This window comes from Dunckerocampus dactyliophorus, chromosome 21, assembly GCF_027744805.1.
Source record: "Dunckerocampus dactyliophorus isolate RoL2022-P2 chromosome 21, RoL_Ddac_1.1, whole genome shotgun sequence".
NCBI lineage: Eukaryota > Metazoa > Chordata > Actinopteri > Syngnathiformes > Syngnathidae > Dunckerocampus > Dunckerocampus dactyliophorus.
Window position 1 is genome coordinate 14,333,793 of NC_072839.1, and position 22,725 is coordinate 14,356,517.

Sequence of the window (22,725 nt, forward strand, 5' to 3'; positions counted from 1 at the left end):
TAATACTGTACTTTCATTTTGTGTTGCAAAAGTAAGACTCCTAAAATGTACTTGATATTTTCCGCTCGTTAAATTATATCAATTTAAATTAAAATGGACCAACATAAACAGCATGATCTGAAACCAGCAGCAAAACAATGTCTACCTGTAAAAAAACCCATAGCATAGCATAGCAAGGCATAGCATTACATCGGATTGCATAACAGCATAGCACAGCGTGGTTTAGCATCTCATCACATAACACTGAAACGTCTGAATGACCTGTAATTAATTATAATGATACATGCAGTAATCCCTAGCCACTTCACGCTTCAAATTCCGTGGCTTCACTCTATCACAGCTTTTAAAAAATCCATCCATCCATCCATTTTTTATACCGCTTCATCCTCATTAGGGTCGCGGGGGCATGCTGGAGCCTATCCCAGCTGACTTCGGGCGACAGGCGGGGTACACCCTGGACTGGTCGCCAGCCAATGGCAGGGCACATATAGACAAACAACCATTCACACTCACATTCATACCTATGGACAATTTAGAGTCACCAATTAACCTCACCTGCATGTTTTTGGGAATGTGGGAGGAAGCCGGAGTACCCGGAGAAAACCCACGCGCACACGGGGAGAACATGCAAACTCCACACAGAAATGCCCAGGGGAGAATCGAACCCAGCTCTTCCCGATCTCCAGGCTGTTCCTGTATTGGCCAACGTGCTAACCACTAGACCACCATGCGGCCGCTTTTAAAAAAAATATCAATAATTAATAAATCATCGCTGTTCCATGGGGGAACACGGCCTATTAATAGTAAAAAAAAAAAATGCATAAGTAAGCAAATTTTGTGGGGTTTTTTGCCTATACAAGCTTTTTCGAGCATAAAAATGGCTAAATGAAGTAAAATAGAAATACAAGGCATTCAGAAGACACATTCAAAGATGTGATATGTTGTATTCTGTACTAGTCAGGTGTCAATAATGTTACATTGACGAGCCAATAGTAATAGCTGATCTCCAATGATGAACATGTGTAGGAGCGGTATGTATTTGTAGTAACCCTCTACACCAACAGGGGGCAGCATAGTAGATTACATGTAATAAACTAATACGTTTGCCCTGTACTGTATTGTCCCACAAAATTTCCATGTTGCTGACTAAATAATGGGGGTCAAAGAAAGTTGCCAGTGCCAGCAATTTTAGAAAGAAAACATCTTTGAATTCTATCGTGCCAGCATGTACGGGAAGTCGGCATCAACCATAAGTTCCTACCATTCGTCATTTATAATTATTTTGCATTGTTTTGTGCATGTAAAACTATAATTATTCTCTATAAAATACATTTTTTGTTATAATTTTTGGGTATCTGTAATGGATTCATCGGATTTACATGATTTCCTAGGGGAAAAATTGCCTCGGTTTTTGTATGTTTAGTTTTTTGTCGAACCTTTTGGAACGAATACATTAAAAAAACGAGTAACCCCCGCAAAAAATGCTAACCTTTCGATTAGCATCTCTATTTGAAAAGGGGCTTTAGCGGAACGATGATGTGGAGAACAACAACCTCCACCACAATGATGGTACGAAGCACACTTCAGCACCAGGATTCAATCCCAGCTCTCATAATAGCTGCACCATAAACATGGTCAGAAGGCCTGGTGGGTCGCCACAGCCTGTCATTGTCACCAAATGTGTTGACACTCCAGAAGGAAAGTGTTTTTGTCAGCGCAAAAACATGCCGGCAGAGACGACGCTGTCTGGATTCAAGAGAGGGCTGAGGAAGCGCTGGGGTTCAAAGAGTGTTTACGCCAAGTTGCAGCTGAGCACAGCTGACGACTGTTTTTTTTTTTCTTTCTATTTTTTTATGGGTGTGCATTGATTTGTTTTAAGTCGGTCAGTTCTCGCTCTTCAGCAGACGCCCAAAAAAAAAAAAAAGGATGTACACAGACACCTGACGTTGCCAGGTGGCCTCATATTGAAGCTTCACAACAACACAAACACCCAATATGCATTCAGCAGCAGGAAAGCAACTGTTGTGGAGGCGGAATGTAAACTGGAGCGTCATTAGGTACACACAATCTAATATGTGCTGCATCTATAATTCTACCTTTACAAAGACACTAAAATGAAGTCGGAGAATAACGCCGCAAGGATAAAGTCATCATATGACAAGAATAACATCAAAATGACATTTTATGAATTACAACTTTCATCTCAAAAACATTTAGCAATATTTATCGTCATTTTCTCGTGAAATGATGACTTTAATATTGCGGCCAGGAATGAAGATAATAATTGAAGCATTGCTTGCTAAGGATTAATGAAATGATTGCTTAATTGCGTCGCAATGCGATTGAAGAGCGTAGTGCCTGGCTGAAACCAGCAGAGGCAGTCGCTTATCACAGTTGGGTCTGGGACCAATTAACTGCGATAAACGAGGGATTACTGTCCTGTAATACGTCTATATTACAATGTTATTGCCTCTCAATTTGAATGCATTATATTACCTTTCCTACTGTGCTACTTTTACTTTTTTTCCACAAAAACAAACAATAACTATCAACCTTGTTAACTAAAGCCTAGGTCGCAACCGGCCGTGCGATTTGTGGTGTTCCCCAAATCTCTGGGGGTTTTTTTGTTGGTGGAGAACGTAGTTGTGGTGACCATGAAGGAGTAAGATCACCATGCACCCAACGTACAACGTACTGTTCAACGTGCGTACCACGCACAACATCTGAGGCTGGCGTTTCAGTCGTACAGCCAAAGTACGCAAGTTGTAAGATCAGCATCTGACAAACTTGCAAGAAATGTACTGACCTTGCGTTCCCTGCGGGCTGCCTATCAAGGTTGCAAGCTGTACGTTGTGCGTACCAACGACTTAAGCATGTGCAGAAACATGGTTGGTTCTGCACATGCGCGAGACCTACGTCACTTCCTCCACTTGCAATTTTTTATGACAGAGCTTCTGCGACGTCATGCGCTGTGATTTTTATTATTATTGTTTTCAATGTCTGAACATAAATGGTCAATGATCATCCTTAATATGTGTAATATGTAATATGTGGATTCTTTTCTTAATGACGCTTATAACAAGACTTCGCCAGCATGTAGAAGGTCTTTATTCACCAAAGACCTCATGCAGCGCCACAGACGTACACCTCATATCCGCTCATGTAAATAACAATATGTATTGCAACAGGCATCAAATATAAATATATAATTACACACACATTATAATAGACATAGCAAACGGAGGAAAAAAACAAAGATACATTGTTAAATACAAACACAGATGCAATAAAGCACATAAAACAAAGCCGGAGACACCCCTGCAGCTTTATAGACCTCAGCTTTCGTGCGATGGATGCACTCTCGCACGACCGACTTACTCGACCAAGCATAGAGCACGTAAGAAATATCTGAACGAGCGCACGCCACACATACGGAGTCCACAAGTGCAACGTACAAAAAAAATGACATTTTGCCTGGAAGAAACCCAAGTTCAATTGAGAGGAGTAATGCGTGCCGACTTAACGTAACCAAGATGTATTCATTTCCTTGCTTATTTATTTATTTCCTGTTTTCTGTTTGTTTTAAAGAGCTTTTTTTTAAGTGATGTAGTTTTAGTTGTATCTTGGAGGTAGAGGTGGTGGAGGGAAAGACGGCGCAAAAATTAGAAAAGGGATAACATATCGCTTCCTGATCGCTATCTTATATAATCAACGTGTTAACAGAAATCGAGAGGAGCCGATGAGGGAGGGAGATAACGAAGAGAGGGAGGAAGAAGCGGGGAGGCTGATTGATGGTAACAGCCGACCAATCGGGCGCCTCTCCCTGCACTGAGCCTCTTTCCTAGGCGTGCACGATTGGACGGGACGCACGCACACACACGCACGCACTAGCGCTCGCTGGCTGGCTGGACTCACTCGTCCCGTCGCCACACGAGCACACGCGGGGGAAGCAGGCAGGCGGCATCTGAGAGGACTGCAACCTCCTGGAAGAAGAGGAGGAGGATAGTATGAGGAACATGATGGAGCATCTGAGGGCGTATTAGGCAGGAGGGAGCATGGCGAGGTAAGGAAGACGCACAAGTTTATTCCATTTGTTTTTTGGGGAACTTGTCACATGACTGGGATTCATTCTGCTTGGGAAGAGGAGGACACTTTTCCCAGCATCATCATCCTTTTCCTCGCTTTGTGTGTGTGCGTGTGTTTTCATGCAAAGTGATTGATGCATGTGCACAATGGAAGTTGGAGGATGTCCCATCATTTGCCAGACGTGACTTGACGCACACTGCAGGAAACCAAAACGAGCGTGAGTGAGTGCTGCAGCAAAAGGAGGAGAGAACGCCTCAGTTCTCTTCAGAGACTGCGTGTGTGCGTGTGTGTGTGTGTGTGTGTGTGTGGAGCAATGCATGTGCCGGGAGGTGCTTATTGCTGCTGTCCCTGTAAGTGTGTTGCATTGATTGGGTTTAACGGTGCATGGTTGTGTGCTTTAAAAAATGGTGGTAGGATATATGGGGCAGTTTACAAATGTGTTACACAGAGGACGCAGTGACACGTTTAATGTTTCGTGGACAGCTGTGCACACTTGATTAGGTTCACCTGCACAAGTTAATGACTTCCACTACGACTATGCAAAGATAATCATGCTCATTTTGGGAGGTATTGACTTAACACTGTGTTTATTGTAGGGGTTTGCACTGCATCGCAGAGATTATGAGTGTGGAAACTCATTGATGATGTTAAAAAAAGGAGTGCACTACGTGGCTGCAACCAGCAGTGGCGCTGTGGAGTCTCAAGCATTTTGCGATGTGAAGGAGGACAACATGATGTATGGCACAGCCAAGAAGACCTCCGGCACGGCACAACTCTTCCAGGCAGCATGAATCTCATCAACATACATCAATATTATATTAATACAGAAAATATATTAAGTACATTTTTCCAATTATAATTCATTCCAATCAATGGGTGACCTTTTCATAAAAAACATTACAATTCTCCTTTTAAACCTCAAAAATCGGGGCGAATATGATGCTAGCTAACATTAACATTGCAAAGTATAAGCTAACTTCAATCCCTTGTAATATTTACTAATACCAATTTTCAATCGACAAAAGTTGACTCATTGCTCGTTAATAATTAATCGACATAATAAGTAATCAATGGTGCAAAACCGAGTGCCGATTAACTAATTCAATCCCAGCCGTTTTTCAAAATTCAACCCCTTCAGTCTTGGTCATTTTTGGCGATTTTGACTGATCTTTCAAGGCACACAGAATATTGTGTTCTATGGCTATATAAACATGGAACCTACCAAAAGAAAGACTAGACTCTCTCACTTCCTCCTTGCTGTCGAGTGTGTTAATACATGCAAAAGATCCACCTTCAGCCACCTTGTGGCCATTTGTATGGCTTGAAGCTGCCTGACAAGCGACCTCTTTTATTGTGCAATTGTGTCATCACCTCTTTTTGCCTCTTACGCAAAAAAACGTAAAAGACGTATAAATACATCTGTGGTATTGAATGAGTTCCAGGTACTGTATCCTGGAGGGACTGAGGCATAACAGAGTGCACTACTGGGCTGCACCCAGCAGAGGCGCTGTGGATTCAATCACTACTTTCTGCATTTCTTTCACCAAAAAAGCTGCCGAATTCCAAAGTACTGTATTAAACTTTAATAACCCGGAAGCTTTTAACGAGACAACGCCAAAATAATAGATAACATGATGTTAATATAGGCCTACCTCCTTTTGAAGGTTTGTATTTTTCCACAAAATCAAACACACAAGTTTCTTAACGATATTACGCCTCCCTAAAAGCTGCTAACATGCTAATAGAATACAGTGGTATCTGGACGGCCCCAACTTTGTTTGCGATATGTCTAAAAGATGATTTTTTGCTTTGAGTTGTGAGCTAAAATTCGGATTACGAGCCAGTTTCACATAACAGCCCACCGCTAGTTGGTGTAGCGCAGGGGTCACCAACGTGGTGCCTGCGGGCACCAGGTAGCCCCCATGACCACATGAGGCGCCCTCAAGCCTGCTTTTCATTTAGGTTTTCAGTTAATAATGTGAGAACTCTAAAAAGAAATGCACTCTGAAATACAAAATGTGAGTTGTGGACACCAGCATTTTGTTCATGTTCTGGTAAAACAAGCATATTCGCTTTGTTTGGGTTGAAATAAGCTATAAAAATAATTGTTACAAAAATGAGTAGCTCTTGGCCATTTTCATTTTGTCAAAGTAGCTCTCACAAGAAAAAACGTTGGTGACCCCTGGTGTAGCGAATGCCACAGCGAACGCCGTAACAATCGCTGAGCATCCGGTGTCTCGTGTGGAAAAAATGACAAAGGTGTGCGTGCCTCTGAAGCCGAGGGAGTCGATAAAGGCTGGCACGCCAGCCAAGGGTGTTAAAATAACTTCTAAACAGTGGACATCTATCCACGAAAATGTGGAGCAGCTGCTGATGGTGCGGCTGACGGGGAAGCGAGCTCGCAGGAGATACCGTGGGGGCCCGGAATTCATTTCAATGAGGAAAATTGATTTGACATACGAGTAATTTAAGTTAAAAGCGCCGTCACGGAACAAGTTAATCTGGTAAATCAAGGCACCGCTATACAGTACAGTGGGTTTGCCTCCTGTAGGTGCTGCTCCAGACAGCAGGGGGCGCGGTTGCAGCTTGTTGCACGTCATTGGCGGATTTGTTAAGCTTGACTGATGGCTATTAACTATATTAGTAGCCCGAGGTAGCATTGGTGATTCAGTTGAACTTATGTTGATGGAGACAATGCTGGTCAATATTTGGGCATGGTGAGATTCAGCAACTTCAGGTACTTGGTCAACACAGCCACTAAGAGGCGTAGTCATGCAGTTTCCCCGGTATTGCCATGATATGCTGTGATTTATTCATCTCTTTGACACTCCCCGCCCTGTTATTGACACAACTCAATAAATCCAACCACCTCAGCTCTTTGAGGCATCCATTGTCAGCTGCGGTGTCTTTTGTGCGCTTCCACCGCTTCCTGGAGACACCGAGAGGGGAAAAAAATCATAATAAAAGGAAGCTTTGTGTGACGCTTGGCTGATATAATCACCCGTGAATGTTCCCTTGTCTGCAAAGGCCACGGAGCTAATTAGAGCCCTATTAATCTTAACGAAGACAGCGACTCAGGAAGACCATCACTTGCATCTTGACTTGCCGCGTGGATGTCATGGCGTGTGGACGTGCACCCACTAACACCGGCAGACTGAGAGGGGAGTCTCTGGGGGCTTTTCCTGCAGCTAGATCAAAGACTACATCGCGGACGATCACATGAACACCAAAGTACGTACGAGGCATTTAACAAGACAAGGCCAAATCAATAGGTTAGGAATGTTGCTAATCTCAACTTTAATCTTCACTTTCCTTTCATTTCTGGTACTTTTTCCTGTGAATTCAACATTTCAATCACCTAACGACAGCACGACAAATCAGTGGCGCAGCTATGATGATCGACATCAATTTTGTCCAATGACGCGTGAACATTCACTGAAAAGCCAGTCAGTCACAGCTGCAGGAAACCTGCGTCAAAATGAGAGGAGTAATGTGTGCCGACTTGACTTCTTGGAATCACTGGCCGCTTTTTACACTTGATGTACTTTGTTGATTGTATTTTATGATTGTGCTGATATATCAGTCACAGCCACTAGAGGGCGTGATTGAATGGTATCTTTCTATCATATGCTGTACTACTGCGATATATGTGTTAGGGGTGTCCTGATCCGATACCGATATCAGATATTGGTCCAATATCAGCCAGATAACAGATAACTGCTCCACAGACACGCACACACACACACACACACACACAGAAAACAGTATTGGATTATATCAGCCTGCATCTAAAATGTCTTCTATTGACACTCCAACCCAAGCAGTCCATTCCCGACTCTGCACCAACGCTTCTATCCAGCAGCAGCACATCTATTTGGTATGCAGAACCCACGTGATCACAACAACAGCGTGTGCTAGCGTGTTTAGCAAGGAGTACGAGTGATGTCAGCCGTGTGGCTGTGTTTTTTGCGATAGCCCCAAAAAACCCAGCTGAGTGCAACAATTGTCATGCAAACGATTCCCACAGAACCGGGGGAATTTAATAAGACCAACCTCATTTCCGCGACACCACAGCTTCCGGAAATATTCACCGCCGTTTGATACATTTGCAGAGCGGGTCGCCAAAAAGTCATTGGCTGTTGTCGGTGGTGAGTAACGTTGGGTTTAAAAGCTTCATTGAGCATGTCGAGCCTCGCTACATGACGTCTCTGGAACACAGTAGCATCCCCCCAGCATCCGGTGTCTCGTGTTGTGTTGTGCATTGAATTAAATGCAGAAATTATCGGAAAAAATGAAGACGATGTGTGTGCCTCTGAAGCCGATGGAGTCGGCTAACACGCAAGCCAAGGGTGTTAAAATAATTTATAATAATAAATGAGCTTAATAAACTTCCTTGGGTTGGAGTGTTTCGACTATGGCCTATTATTAGTCCAAAAATACTGAAAGGCAAGTTATATGTAGTATTGTGGTCACCAGCATTGTTATGAGACATGATGTTAGATTACAGTACCTTTCACACTGCACGGAGACTGGCTACTGAGCTGACATACCATGGCTGAGATTGAGTAAAAAAAAAGTTCTCCTCTCATTCTGTGTGGAAGTGGTAAGTGGTTGGCTTCTTTGTCCTTCTTCCACACTCCGTTAGAAACACTTTCTTAATTTTAGAGTAGTAAGTACAGAGTAAGTACATTGGAGAGGCTAACTAATTAGCTTGGTAGCTTGCTATGCTAGCGGCGGTTGTTTCTTATGTCCCTGTAGTGATCCCGTAGCCTGCGCAATGTGAAGTAAACAAGGAATAATAGGAGTGTAAAAGTGACTACTGGGGCGTTATTTCATGTCCAGACGGCTCTAATAATTTGAAAACACATATTTAGAAAGCAATAAACAGGTTTTCTATGTTTTCTATGACAATTTTCCATTTATTAATACTGAATCCCACTTTGCGGAAATTCACTTATCGCGGTCAGGTCTGGAAGCAATTAACCACAATAAAAGAGGGACGACTGTATTCCCGTTTTGTCTGGGTCTAGTCTGTGACGGTTTTGGTGACCAAAAAATTCCAAGGCATATAAAGAAAGGGCGTAGGTCCGCCCAACTTAAACATCTCATTGCAAAGACGAATTGCGCTTTCATGCATACGGCCACGATTTCAGAAGTTGTTATTCATTTTAGGTTGGCGATGATCACTCGTGTCACCGGTGCAATCTTGTAAAATAATCCCCGCCTTCTAATGTTGCTTGTTTCGCGAGAGATAAATGACGCGTGAAATTCTGTCCTTACGCTTCTTATCAGTCATTCCCGCTTGATGTAAAGCGACGCGCAGAGAAATGACGGCCCATCAAACACGGCGGATTGTTTTAAATTCCTGGGGCAGGAGAACATGAGCGTGGGGAATAAAGGAGTAAAATGTCTCTCTGAGGGTTCTCAGGCATTCAGGTCATTGTTAGGCTGAGCCGTAAGATGTGGTTCCTTCGGTTCCCGTGTGTATACAGGCTTGAATCCAAGGAGAATTACATTTGCAGTTCAGAAGGCAGCAGGAACCAAGTCAGTCGACCAACCTGAGAGGTCTGTTCTTTTCTAGCGCGGCTCTGTCTGGTAATTAGAACCTGAGAGACCAACAAACAGTCTTCACTTTGGAAAAACAAGACGGCTTTGGGACTCTGACGGGGCCAACCCGACATGTCCAGGCAGGCTTGGGACCAGTGCATCATAAAACCACCACAAAGCAGATCCCTGGTACCAATGCATCATGGGTTTCATGTCTGATTGCATCAGGGTATCATTGAATCCTCGTGTCACAGAACCGATGCATCACATGACCATTTACCAGGCATCATTATGGTCATTAGTCTGGAAGTGCGCTTACATTTCAGCCGTGTGACGAGGTGGATCCTCGCCTGCAGTGAAATGCAGATGAGAAGTCTGCTCTCTGCATGTTTGCCCTTTGTTTGAAGTGTCTTTGCCAAACATGCAAAGCGAGTCACGGCGGCCAACGTTGCCGCATGAATTGTTAATGTCCTATTAGGCCAGTTTGGATTTCCTGCCTCTCATACGTGATGAGGGTTTGCTTTCCGGGGAGACTGTTCTGCCTTTTAAATGTCTCTTAAAAAGGATACGAGGTTATTATGTAATCACCGCACATTCCGAACTGGGGATTCTGTTATCCGCTCAGACGTGTTGGACTGCTTCGCAGGCTACTCTCAAAACAAACTTGTCCATGGGAGTTTATAAGCCTCCAAAATGGCTTTCCTCGAAACTCCATGACCATAATTGACTGCAATTTGAAACAGCATCATCGCTTAATGAGGAAATAATACATAATGTCATAATACAAACTGCACTGACTGCATGAGAGGCGGGGGGGGGGACTAAACTCATAACATTTCTCCAAGGTTGGCAGCTCTGCTAGCGTCTTTATTTATGCTTGAACTATGCTGGTGCCAGCAACTCATACAGTGGTTTGTACAGATGCATAAATTAATATTACAGGCTCTCAAATGTATTTCCACTCAAGGGGGCGTGAAAAAATGTCTGTCGCCTGTCACATAATCGAGAATGAGAATGAGAATGATGATAATAATACTCGTGAAAGTGAAAAAAAGTTAAATTTTTATGGCACTTTTATGGGTGGGACCATTTTCAGTAAAAAGGGTCAAACGTGGAACTTTGTTCATCAAGCGGTAAGGCAGGGGTGTCCAAACTGCGGCCCGGACGCCATTTGCGTTATTTCGTATTGGCCTGCGACACATTCTAAAAATATTGATCAGACTTGGGCTTAAATGAAAAAAATAGGAACTAAAATACTTTAATATTTTCAAATTGCAATATTATGAGAAATTACCAAAACAACAGCAAAAAAAGTTGTGATTTTTGAAAAAAATAGGTTGTGGAAAAATGTGAGCATGTCAAATGTTTGCATATTAGAAGAATAAAGTCAAAATATTATGGGAATAAAGTCATAACTACAAGAAGAAAATTTTATTTACAATAAGAAAATAGTTGTGGAAAAAGCAGTTGTAGTTTTACGAGAATAAAGTCTAAATATTAAGAGAAAAAAGTACCGTTATGATTTAAAAAGTGCAGCATGGTGGCCACACAGCCAGGAGAACAGGAAAATGAGGGCATCTGTGTGTTTGCATGTTCTCCCCGTGCATGCGTGGGTTTTCTCCGGGTACTCCGGTTTCCTCCCACATCCCAAAAACATGCAGGTTAGCTTCATTGGACGCTCTAAATTGTCCATAGGTATGAATGTGAGTGTGATTGGTTGTTTGTCTATATGTGCCCTGCCATTGGCTGGCAACCCGCCTCTCGCCTGAAGTCACTGGGATAGGCTCCAGCACACCAGTGACCCTAGTGAAGATAAGAGACATAGAAGACGGATTTTAAAAAGTCGCAATTTTACGAGAATAAAGTCATAACATTTTGAGAAACAAACAAAACAAAATAAAGTTAAGTCATTTGCAGCCAATTAGGTTGGAAATAAATCATATTTTGGGAATAAAGTAAAAATATTCAAATTTTTAAAAAATAAAGATTATGTAAGAAGAAAGTAGAAACATTTTGGAAATAAAAAAACCACCAACAACAGCAAACATGGGGGAAAAAAGAGCAAAAACCGAATTTTCTACTAATAAGCTTTTTCACCTCAATCACAAAGCTGAGATGCAGTTTTTCCCTAAAATATACATAAGTTCTTAACTTATCTACGTGTTGCTTTGCAAAATATCAAAGCACCCCCTGCATCCTTTCATTTTTCCGAACGTGGCCTTTGCTAGAAAACGTTTGGGCACACCTGGGTTAAGCTTGAAAGGCACCAATGAAATTCTCCCACGGAAGCTCCAGCCAACCCAATTCCGCTACAGCGATGAAACCTCACGCTTGACACACCACAGCGAGCCGCTGAAAATGTGCGCCTGACGGTATTTGGACGGCGCTCGCTAATGGGAGCGCGTGAGTCAGACGGAACGTCTGGGCTAATTCAAGGATGGAGGATGATAATGACGAGGCTTGACGACAACAACCACACTTCTGACGAGAGTCGCCACACAAGGTCGGACTTCTCACCCGGCAGAACACCTTTTCAAGTTAAGTCCGCTTGAAAGTGTGACCCTGAAGTACGTCAATGTGGGAACAATCCTGGGAACATCCCTGCCACGACTATTTACTGGCAGCGTGCACACAAACCGACTGGAAGAAAGTGATTGCTTTTTACCACACAGGCATCAACAAGTCATTTGCTGTGATGGTGTTGCATCACTGAAGGACACGGAAGGCGGCAGACGTTTCACCAGTAGACTTGTTGATGCGGTGGAGGAAATGCCTCGCAGGAGCAGCACAAATTGGGATATAACGAGTCCGAATCAAAGAAGCGCCACCGCGAAGGAGGCTGAGGAATAAATTCCCGAAAATTAATCAGCAGAGTTCCGAGGGAGAGTTATTCTTGTTTGGTCGGAGGGGTAAAAAAAGCATTTTTTTTGTACCAAGACGCTACATGTGTGGAGCACGACTGCACTGCAGCACGAAAACCAACTTATTGTTCAGTGAATACTTCATTACAAACATTACTACCTTTTTATCTGACGGCTTCGTGGAAAACAACTTTACTTGCAGTTTGTTTGCTAGCTAGCCAGGTTATGCAAACCCCACGGCAGGGGCGGGGCCTAGCCAAGAAGGAGCATCCAGGAATTAGTTTTACTACTGTCGAGACTGCAAGGCGTTTAAAAAATATATATAAATGATAATATCATTTATTCATGAATATAAATGTATTTTATAATGTCTAAACGGTACTAAACATACAACAAAATGTGATAGCATTATTTTCATGATTTCATGACATTTTATTATGCATCATTATCATTCATTCTTTTTACATTTTTACAATCCTGCATACGCCTGTGACCCTCATGAGGACAAGCGTCATAGAAAATAAATGAATGGATATGTTTGATTAATTCATGTAAATAAAATGCATGCTATTAATGAGATAGGAGAGTTAGACGGCATCCTGTATATTTATACGTATTTATGGAACAATACTACCACTATTGTCAATAATAGTCACCATAAGAATAATAATAGAAATAATATATTGAAATGGTCTAGTTTGTGTTTTTTTGCCTGTAATGAATCTCATTCCATCTGCAGGTGTATCTAATGAAGTATCAGGATACTGCAAATGAACACTACTAAAAATAACTCATCTGCCACCCCTGCTTTCTATTTCACGCTCACACACACACACACACACACACACACACGCACACACACACCTACACACACACACACACACTTGAAAACAGTGTGAAACCCCTTCAAATTGCACTCGCACGAGGGAAATCTACCTGGTGGCGTCGTATCGCAGTGTGAAAATGCTAATGTGAGAGGCACTGCTCCCGACCCCCTGCCTGGGTGCAAAGCCCACCCTGCTCGTCGTGCACGCTCTCGCTGGCGTGCAGCGCCTGCCAACGGCGTCCAGACTACGGCTGCATGCAGACTTCTTCTCCCACGTAAAGCCGGGTGCAGCGCTTGTGGGCGAAACGAATACATTTCCATTCCCAATCACGGCGATCTCTTCTTTTCCTCTGCTGTTCTACTTGGCATGGGATCACTCACACGCCAAGTGCATGAACGACAGGCTCCTCTTAGCTGGAAATTGATGAACCGTTCATCAATATTTCCTATTTGTGCGAAGGGAAAAGAACTAATGTCATTTTTTGGGCTGATAAATGTCCAACCTTTGCGCCCATGTTTGTTTGTTCCTCACGTTCTCTTCACGCATTGCTGCCCCCGAGTGCTCATCGAAGGTATCAGCAGGACTACGTACAGGAATGGAACTCTTTTCAGGAACCAATTACATTTGTTGCATATTAGCATAAAGGCGCAGATTTAGGGTGTTGTAACATTGCGAATCATCGAGGACACCCCGTGGTGTAAGTCTTCTGGTCGCGAAGCGCTGCACACAAAGGGGTGAAACTGTGTCCAAGCATGCACCCCTACTATGTTGCCTGTGCTATTATTTTTGCAGCAAATACACCACATGGTACCGGATTGACTTGACATTTCTCACCCAGCTCAATATGCTGTGCAAACAAACCCACTGTAACTTCAGGGTGTTGGCCTGAATTGCCACAAAATTTGACACACACCTTTAGGGGGCCGATGTGCACGTGTGTGTGAAATTAGAGACAAATCGGTTGAAAAACATGGCCGCCATGAAGCCAAACGCCGTTGCAGGGGCGCCAAACTAACTGAGCATCCGTCTAGTGAAACGCTAGCTTGTCCATAGGGGGCGCCACGATATCAGGGTGTCATACAGTTGACAGGTTGACTGTTTTACCACTTTATATATTGCAAACCTGAGAAAAATCCATACTTTCCCCGTGTAATTAACACAAATATAACCTGACAGCTGAAACACAAGCGACACACAAAGATTGTTGTGCGGCAGCATCCCGAGAGGTGATGATGCATTTTTTAAAACCTGTGCACGGAAAAACTTCCCATCTATCTAGGTCACAGACTCTTAATAACTTATATGCGCAAGTTTGTTTTTTTTTTTAAACATCGCCGAGCGGAGTTGTGTATTTGTTTGTTTGCAAATGAGCACAAGAGTGGCAGCTTGAACTCCCAAAAAGGCTTCTTGCTTGTCAGCGTGCATTTTATATTCCACTAAAACTTATAGAGGTTTAGTCACGAGTGCAAAAGACGCAATAGCAAAAGTTATTTGATTTCGGGACTTCAGTTTCGATTAAGAGCCCAATTAGAGAGCTAATTGTTTTCTTTTTTTGACAGTTTTTCACATCTAATGAGATGCTGAACTATGATCCTCAAAATGATCAAGAAATGAGGAACTGCATTCTAAAAATGTTTCACTCTGGGGAGTGAATCTACAGACACTTTTTGAATCAAACATTCCCATGAATGCCTGCACAAAAGCCACCCACGGTGAATAAGAACCACCCCAGGTAAATCACGCAGCACTGATTTAAAGCTTTTATGTAAACATCACACCACGCTTAGGTCAGGCTTTTCACTCTTGTATTTATTTATTTGTTCATTTATTCAATGCATTTCATTTTTTATGTATTGATCTGTTCATTATACATGTTGGATTTTATTTTTATTTCTTATTTTTACATTTTTCGATTTTTTTCCCTTTCTTTTTTTTCCATCGCTTGATAAGTCACACATGCCAAACTCACGACTGAAAGCCTGGAAATAATACACTTAAAAAAATATGACTTTATTATTTGGAATCGTTCTTATTTATTTGATTTTGCAATTGTTTTATATGAAAAAACATTTTTTTAAAGTTGTTAAAAATCCCAAAGACACTTGTGTCTCTTGCAAAATTTAACTGAAGTGTCAAGTTGTCAAACCCCATTTGAAATGAAGGATGGTGGTTGCATTGGCACCTTGACTTGTGATTTGAATGTAAGCAAGTCAATAAATAATGCACGTACATATTCAATCACATCATGGGAAAGTTATGCATGCATATGGTTTCTCAGATGCAGGGCAACCAGTGTCTGTGTTTTCATGCATTCTGGGCGCATCCCGAAGTGGTCGGTGAGCATATGTTTGTTATATTCCACAAATATTTGAGAGTAGAAATGAGGAGACAACACTGGCCAGTCTCTGTGCTCCATTTGAAGACTTTTTCCTGGCCCAGCAGATGGGTCCTGTCTGCTCCACGCTGGCACCGGTGGCGTATGACGAGCGTTCAAGAATGCTGCCATTAAACACACAACAGATGGAGCGTTTTCCCAACTTCCAACCCGCGCTCGTTAAGCAGCCAAACAACATAAAGCTTCGCCGACGAGTGCCGCCGTGTTTTCTAAAATGTGACGCCGGGAAAATGAAGAGTCCACCTTTGCTCGGCGAGGTCGTCTACGCTCCGAGGCTTCCAACTGTCGAGTCAACGCAGAGTGTCCGCGCAGATGGCACTCGGAACGGAGAGCGGAGGAAATGACGAAGCGCTGTTGACTTTGTTGGGAGGGGATGACTGACAGTGTGCCCTCGGCGCATGCTGGGAGTCATTAGGGCTGCTGGCCTAATTAGCTTCGCAGCTAATCCGTGTTTAGAAACCTGCTCTACTTGCTCCCCATTAACCAGCGGAATGGAGTCTTTTCCGTTGCCTGGGAAGATTCAGACGTTTGACACTTTCAAGCTGTTAGACTTGCTTATTTTCACCACTTTCTGCCTGCTACCTAGCAACCAATACCCAATAATGTAAAGAACATACTTAGTAGTCACTTCAGTGTGGTCTGGTTTGCAACCAAGTACCTCAGTTTTCATTGTCAAAAGACCAATCATACAAAAACCCGATAGGGCTTCCCCTTCTCTCCTTCAAATGATCTTCCAAGACATTTTCAGAGACGACTTCTAACATCATACGGATCAGACCTAGCGACACATTTGAACATACAGTTGATAGTTTTGTCTCTAGGCGCTAAGTTCTTTGTGGAAAAATTGTTGAGAAGCAGGGCTTCCGTGCTTCGTTGCGCACTTTGGAACCCAGATACATCGTCCAGTCGCAACGTTATTTCCCTGACAATGCAATTATTCATAATCCTGACGTCTGTAAGTGCCGTATTATTCTTCTATGAGAACCGCTGGTACAAAAATCTATATTTTGTTTGAAAGCTGTTTTCGACTTTGCTGCACAGCAAAAATATGACATTGTCAGAGATTCAATGCTCAGGATTTCAGTTGAGATCACTTGAATTCAGAAGTCTATTATTTATTTGTGAATAAGGGCAGCTTTTTTTATGTTGGTGAGTTAGAATATGCAGAAGTTTGTTCATTTCATGCCACGTTTTGCTTTCCAAAACGTGGCATGTTTGCAGGGTGCAAAACTTACATCATTCTCACAACGACAGGAGGTCCCACACGGCAGACATGCTTGTTTTGCTTTTGGTGAAGAGAAAGCGGGAGGGAGACGGTCACTATAGGCCGGATGCTGCAATGGGGGCGGTGCTGATTGGCGGTGCTGATCGGCGGTGCTGATCGGCGTGTGCTAGTATCGGCATGTGCCGAAACTGTGCTTTTTCACGGAAAAGGTGTTTTTGCTCCAGTTGCTTTAGAGGACTAATCATGGTCCCAAAATGAAATGACATCTCTCATGGCAAAGCTACTAAGCTAGCTAATGACTTGTGACCAGCTAACATCTGCAGATTTCCATTATTATTCCACTCTTAAAAAAAAAACAACCTTCTTTCACAACTTCAATCAGTCCGCCCCGGGCAAATGTGAGAAGACTTTCATTGGGGCTTTCTGGCTAAAAACTTTCATCTCAGCGGGGGCTGGAGTTCACGCTCCTCGGAACAGTAGAACAACGGCATTACGGCGCACGAGGCAAACAGCTGGATGTGAGAGGATAAGTCGAGCCCAATTTAGTCAGATGTGTTTTTTTTTTTATTCACCAGCGTGCACCGTCTCTTCCAACGTAGCGAGAAGAAGCTCCGAGGGTGTGCTGCGCATCGCGACTAATCGGCAGGAGACGGAAGTGGGTCAAGCAAGACTTTGTAGATTCCAGGAAAGTGACTTTTGACTTGACACAAGACTGTAGGCCAATCGTACTGTAATGTGACACATTGATTGTTTGCAGCCAAGCCTCATCTTATACATCGGCACACATGTCTCTGACTTGAAGGACCACCACGAAGGGGGCTTTTAAGTGGCTCCACTGTTTTTCCCCTCTGAACACTTCAGCACGTCTCATGCTGTGCTCGTCTCCGTCGTTCAGTGACATGTTTTGAGTCACCCCAGCCCACGGCTGCGTTGTTGTATGACATCAGTGCTCGCCCAGCAGGCAGCGGAGCATTCGCTGTTAGGGCCAGCACCCCCCGCCCCCCCCAATCAAGCAGGACTAAAGTAAGACACGTCTCCGTCTTTTATTGGCCTTCATGGTGGCTGGTCCCCCCGCTGTGCCACCGGTAAGGACTGCTGGTGGAACGCCTGCTTCGGTCTTGTCTAATTTAAGTTGTTTACAAGACCGCGTGATTCGCCACGATTTAAAATTCCTGTTTGCATGAATAAAACAGCAGGCTGAAGAGTAGAAATACTGTTTTTTGGGGGGGGGTGGTGTCTGACAGTGACGCCCCAGCCACAGGTTGCACAGGGCAAAACAACAACAACAAAACACTCCTTAGCATTGAAGGAGGACATGAAAAACGACGCCGTCCGGGATTCTCTTGAGGTAAAAGTACAAAAGCTGCTTGTTAAATTATGGAACATGTCATCCTGACCAGGTCTCCAGAGGAAAACTGTGTTGAAGGTTTCTGCAAAACCAAGGAGGTGCACATTCTCCGCTGCTGCACCTCGACAAAAACCCAAAATAGCAAAACATTGTTGTGATGTTACAACTCGGGTCGTGCTGTGAGCGGAATTTTTATAGCCGTTCCCACTTTGATGCATTTTAAGTTGCAGGACTTACTTTACAGATTGGCAACCTTACATGGAGGTAGTTGGGAGGAAGGGATGCGACGATGAAGACATTCAGAATATTCCATTCTTAGGCTCTGATTGTCAGGCTTGGACTTGCATGCCACACCAACAGGGGGCACTATAACCCCGAACTCATTTCTACTACAACTAGAACTAAATGTTATTTAAAAAAATGTACACAATGAAAAAAATTAAGTCAAATGATATGAGTTTGACATAACAATAAAGAAATAAATAAATAAAATAGATATATAGCAAACACTAAACTGGGGACTTGGCAAAAACAGCAAAAGAATAGCATGTGGACTCAGACAAAGTAGAAAGTCAAGTGTTTAAGTGTTTAAGTTAAGTGCTTAAAAGACTACTTCCTTTTTTCCATTTTGGAAGACAGATCTTCTGAACCCCCCCCCCCCCCAAAAAAAAAAAACCCATGACTTAAGGACGTCTGGTATGAACAGTGGTCATTTTATATGTCATATTCTATTCATCACTCGGGCGTGATGGTCATTTCGAGTTACGTAACTTCATATCGGATTCGTGTGCGTTCATCAAAACTTTCCTACACAGTCTGTATCCCCAAAATCTGCCTCCCGTGTTGGACACGTCACATACACGCTCCATGGAAGAAGATGCTGCTGATTTCGTCGCTCCCTCAAACGTACAACAGCATCAGCACGTAACAAGGCCACTGACTGAGGAGAGCCCCTCGGAGGCTCCGAAGAGAAACCACTGGAAAATATATTCTCACCGCAGCGCTCCCACACTCGGCCGGTAATTGTCTTATCGATGCTCCTCTCCTTGTGTCGGGAATCACATTAGCGAGGAAAAGCGGGATTTGGGTGTTGCTCTACCTATGCAGATGAGAATCTGGACGCAGATTACACGTGTTTGCAGAGTGTTTATCCTCTGCTGCTTTAATCCGACTGGAACTTGCAGCTGGCAGCAGAAATCAGTCGTCAACAACAAGAACAACAACAACAGCGGCGCCTCCTTAACGTCGCTAACAACTACGGCGCGTCACAAGGGATTATCCGAGGCGTCTACACAAAATTCAATCAACACATATGCATGATGTCTCCTGACAGAAGAGAATAGAGCCATTATCTACCAGTGCGTTGCGTGCATCTTCCTCTGCCATGTGACTGACAGGGTGATTGGCAAGAGGCGGACATTTTGAAGTTAGCCCCCTCTTACACCCTACTAGACTGCAAAGCTGCCATTCAGCCTACACCCATAGAACGCACTTTTATGTCACCGTAAAACACACATCTGTAATAGACTGTACATACACAGATGAATTTAATTATTCATTCATTCATTCATACAATAGACAATAAGAACACATTCAGTCATTCTTTACTTGAAGATTTATTCAAATCAAATGATCAAAAAATACATATGAACTGTACTATATCATAACTATAGATAATTAAATCAATTAATATTTTTAAATAATTAAAATAAGACAAAATAAATATAATAAATTAACTAATGGAAAACACCAATTTATGTCACCTTAAAAACATACATTTAATATACAAAGAAGTTTAATTTTATTATTAATTAAAATAAATAAACAAGACATAATTCATAATTAAAAACATTTTAATTATTACTTATTAAAATCAAATCAACAAAAAATAAATACGAACTGTATTAAATAATACATTCAAGTAATAAATAAATACATAATTAAAATAACTAGATTGAACCATTAAAATAAGAAAAAATAAATAATAATTAAATGAATAGTAAATCTAATTGTCCAAAGTTAGCTGGGATTGGCTCCAGCCCAGCCCGCCACCCTAATGAGGACAAGCAGCACAGAAAATAATTGAATTAATGAATAAATATATTCAAGACATATATATATTCATGTTAAAAAAGTTAAGAAAAAGTACTTATTTATATTACATATTTATAATATATATAATATATTAAATATATATATATATATTAAATATTTTATATTTTATATAATATTATATAATATATAATACTATATTACATAATATATACAGTATATGAAATATTTGAATATACATCTACCCGTTTTCTATGCCACTTATCCTCATTGGGTCACAGGGGTATGCTGGAGCCTATCCCAGCTGACTTCGGGCAAGAGTCACCCTGCAATGGTTGCCAGCCAATGGCAGGGCACATATAGACAAACAATCATTCACGCTCACATGGACAACTTAGAGTCTCCATTGAAGCTAACAAGCATGTTTTTGGAATGTGGGAGGAAACCGGAGTACCCGGAGAAAACCCACACATGCACGGGGAGAACATGCAAACTCCACAGAGAGACGCCCAAGCAGAGATTCAAACCCAGGTCTTCCCGATCTCCTGACTGTGTGGCCAAGAAGCTAACGACTCGGCCACCGTGCAGCCCAATATAAAATTGTATACCACGCAGGCACGCGCATTTTTGCCAGAGTATGTGTCCAGACTTCAGGGCACCCTGTATATTTTGATCGACATTGGATGAGCGTGTTTGATTAAATGTGAGGAACATCAAAGGGAGAGAGTATGAGGCCCTCTGTAGAAAAAGTTTGGACATCCCTGCAACGTTTTTTGACCGAGAATACACAAGTGCCTGCTGTATTTCACAACAAATACACATACGGCGCCATGCTGCACTTGCCCAACAGACACCATACATCACATACGACAGGGTTAAGGAGTGGCACAGGCATTAGCAACACTAGCATAGCTATGTGATGCTAAAGTGCTAACATTATGCTCACATATGCATATTTGCTGAAGAAAAACAACATGATCAAACTTAGGCAGCTACCTATGGATAGTTGGCAGAGCTTTATTTTGAGATGTGTAGCAAAGCCTGCTATAACATCACTAAAGGGGCTATTTTGTAACAGTTGAGAACCCAAAACCATGGCCCGAGGCCTGCCAGGACGCTGCAAATGAAGTGTGTAAAATGGATGGATGGAAAGAAGAACAATCCTTCAAGATGCCTTCAGTGCAGGTTCAAATGCACGACTTTGAAAAGCGGGCCAACAACACGGAGATTTAAAGTCCTTATTTCTTCCAATTGGATGACTTTTCTCTCGGTGTATTATTTTCTCCATTCCTCTGTGCTTATAGCAGGAGACTGCGTCCCTGTGCAGTCATTATGGGATGCACAGCTCACAGCTCACTCAGCCCAAATCAAAGCTTTTCTCGCCTACTCTTAATAAAGTCGACTCATGCGCTGATGCGTCAGGGAGCCTCTGATTAATGACCTCACCGAACGCTATCAGTCAGCACGCGGCGCTCTGACCTTCTAATCGCTGTCACGTCTCCACTCCCGAGGACAAAAAATGGCTGACAGCCGTTGTCTGAAGCACACGTGCTTATCTGGGAGTTGCAATTTAATTGGTGGGAATTTAGCCTCTAATATCCATCAAGCTAATCCCTAACTCTGTGTTTCTCTTTCCGCTCTCCTAGGAAATCCACAATGGCGTCCAGGATTAACCTCAGCTCCGACTAGAAGTGCCCACGCTCACCTCTGTCGCTCAGTTGGGAAATTCCATAATGTAAATGTATCGTAGCTTCTGGGCCATGACCTCTCCTGGATTTACCCGGACCACTCTTCTCTTCGTAGTTTGGATTTAAAGGTTTGTGCGGACCGTCCGGCAGCGGTGGCGGCGGCTGCTGCGGCGGCAGGAGGAGTTTACCGCCTCGGAGCGTTGGGATAACCTTACAAGACGCCGCCATGAGGATTCCCGCCACCTCCTGTCTCTGCCCCGTTCTGGTCTGCCTTTGCTTCATCCAGAGGGCCTACGGGGCGGGCCACCACGTGTCCGCCAAGGTGCTCGCCAAGGGCCAGACTAAGAACCAGACCGGGGAGACGGAGGTGCACCACAGGCCTAAACGGGGCTGGATCTGGAACCAATTCTTTGTTTTAGAAGAACACATGGGGACAGAGGAGCAGTACGTGGGAAAGGTAGGAATTCTGAGCAGAAAAGTTGACCCCAAGAAGCTGAGTCGAAGGTGGGCTCAGGTGCTAGACTGCAACGTCAGCGTTCTTATCCTCTGATATGGAAATGCAGCCCTCGTTTGTGTTTGCTGTCATTCAGATGTCTGGCAAAATTCCTCCCACATTAATGTCAGAGATGTTTTATTCCGTGTGATTAATGAGACCCCCACGCCACATCGAGCATGCTTGAACCAAATTGTTAGAAG

At 43.0% G+C, this 22,725-nt stretch overlaps 1 protein-coding gene across 1 annotated transcript in view; it reads left to right on the forward strand.

The window, feature by feature from the left end:
* Positions 1-3,909: 3,909 nt before the first annotated feature.
* The window catches only part of LOC129173888 (cadherin-18), a 65,561-nt gene continuing 46,745 nt past the window's right edge, over positions 3,910-22,725 (forward strand). Inside the window, exons 1-2 of the mRNA XM_054765196.1 lie at positions 3,910-4,063; positions 21,988-22,486. Coding sequence (XP_054621171.1) covers positions 22,256-22,486 — 231 coding nt within the window. The 5' untranslated portion in view covers positions 3,910-4,063; positions 21,988-22,255. The remainder of the gene's footprint in view (positions 4,064-21,987; positions 22,487-22,725) is intronic.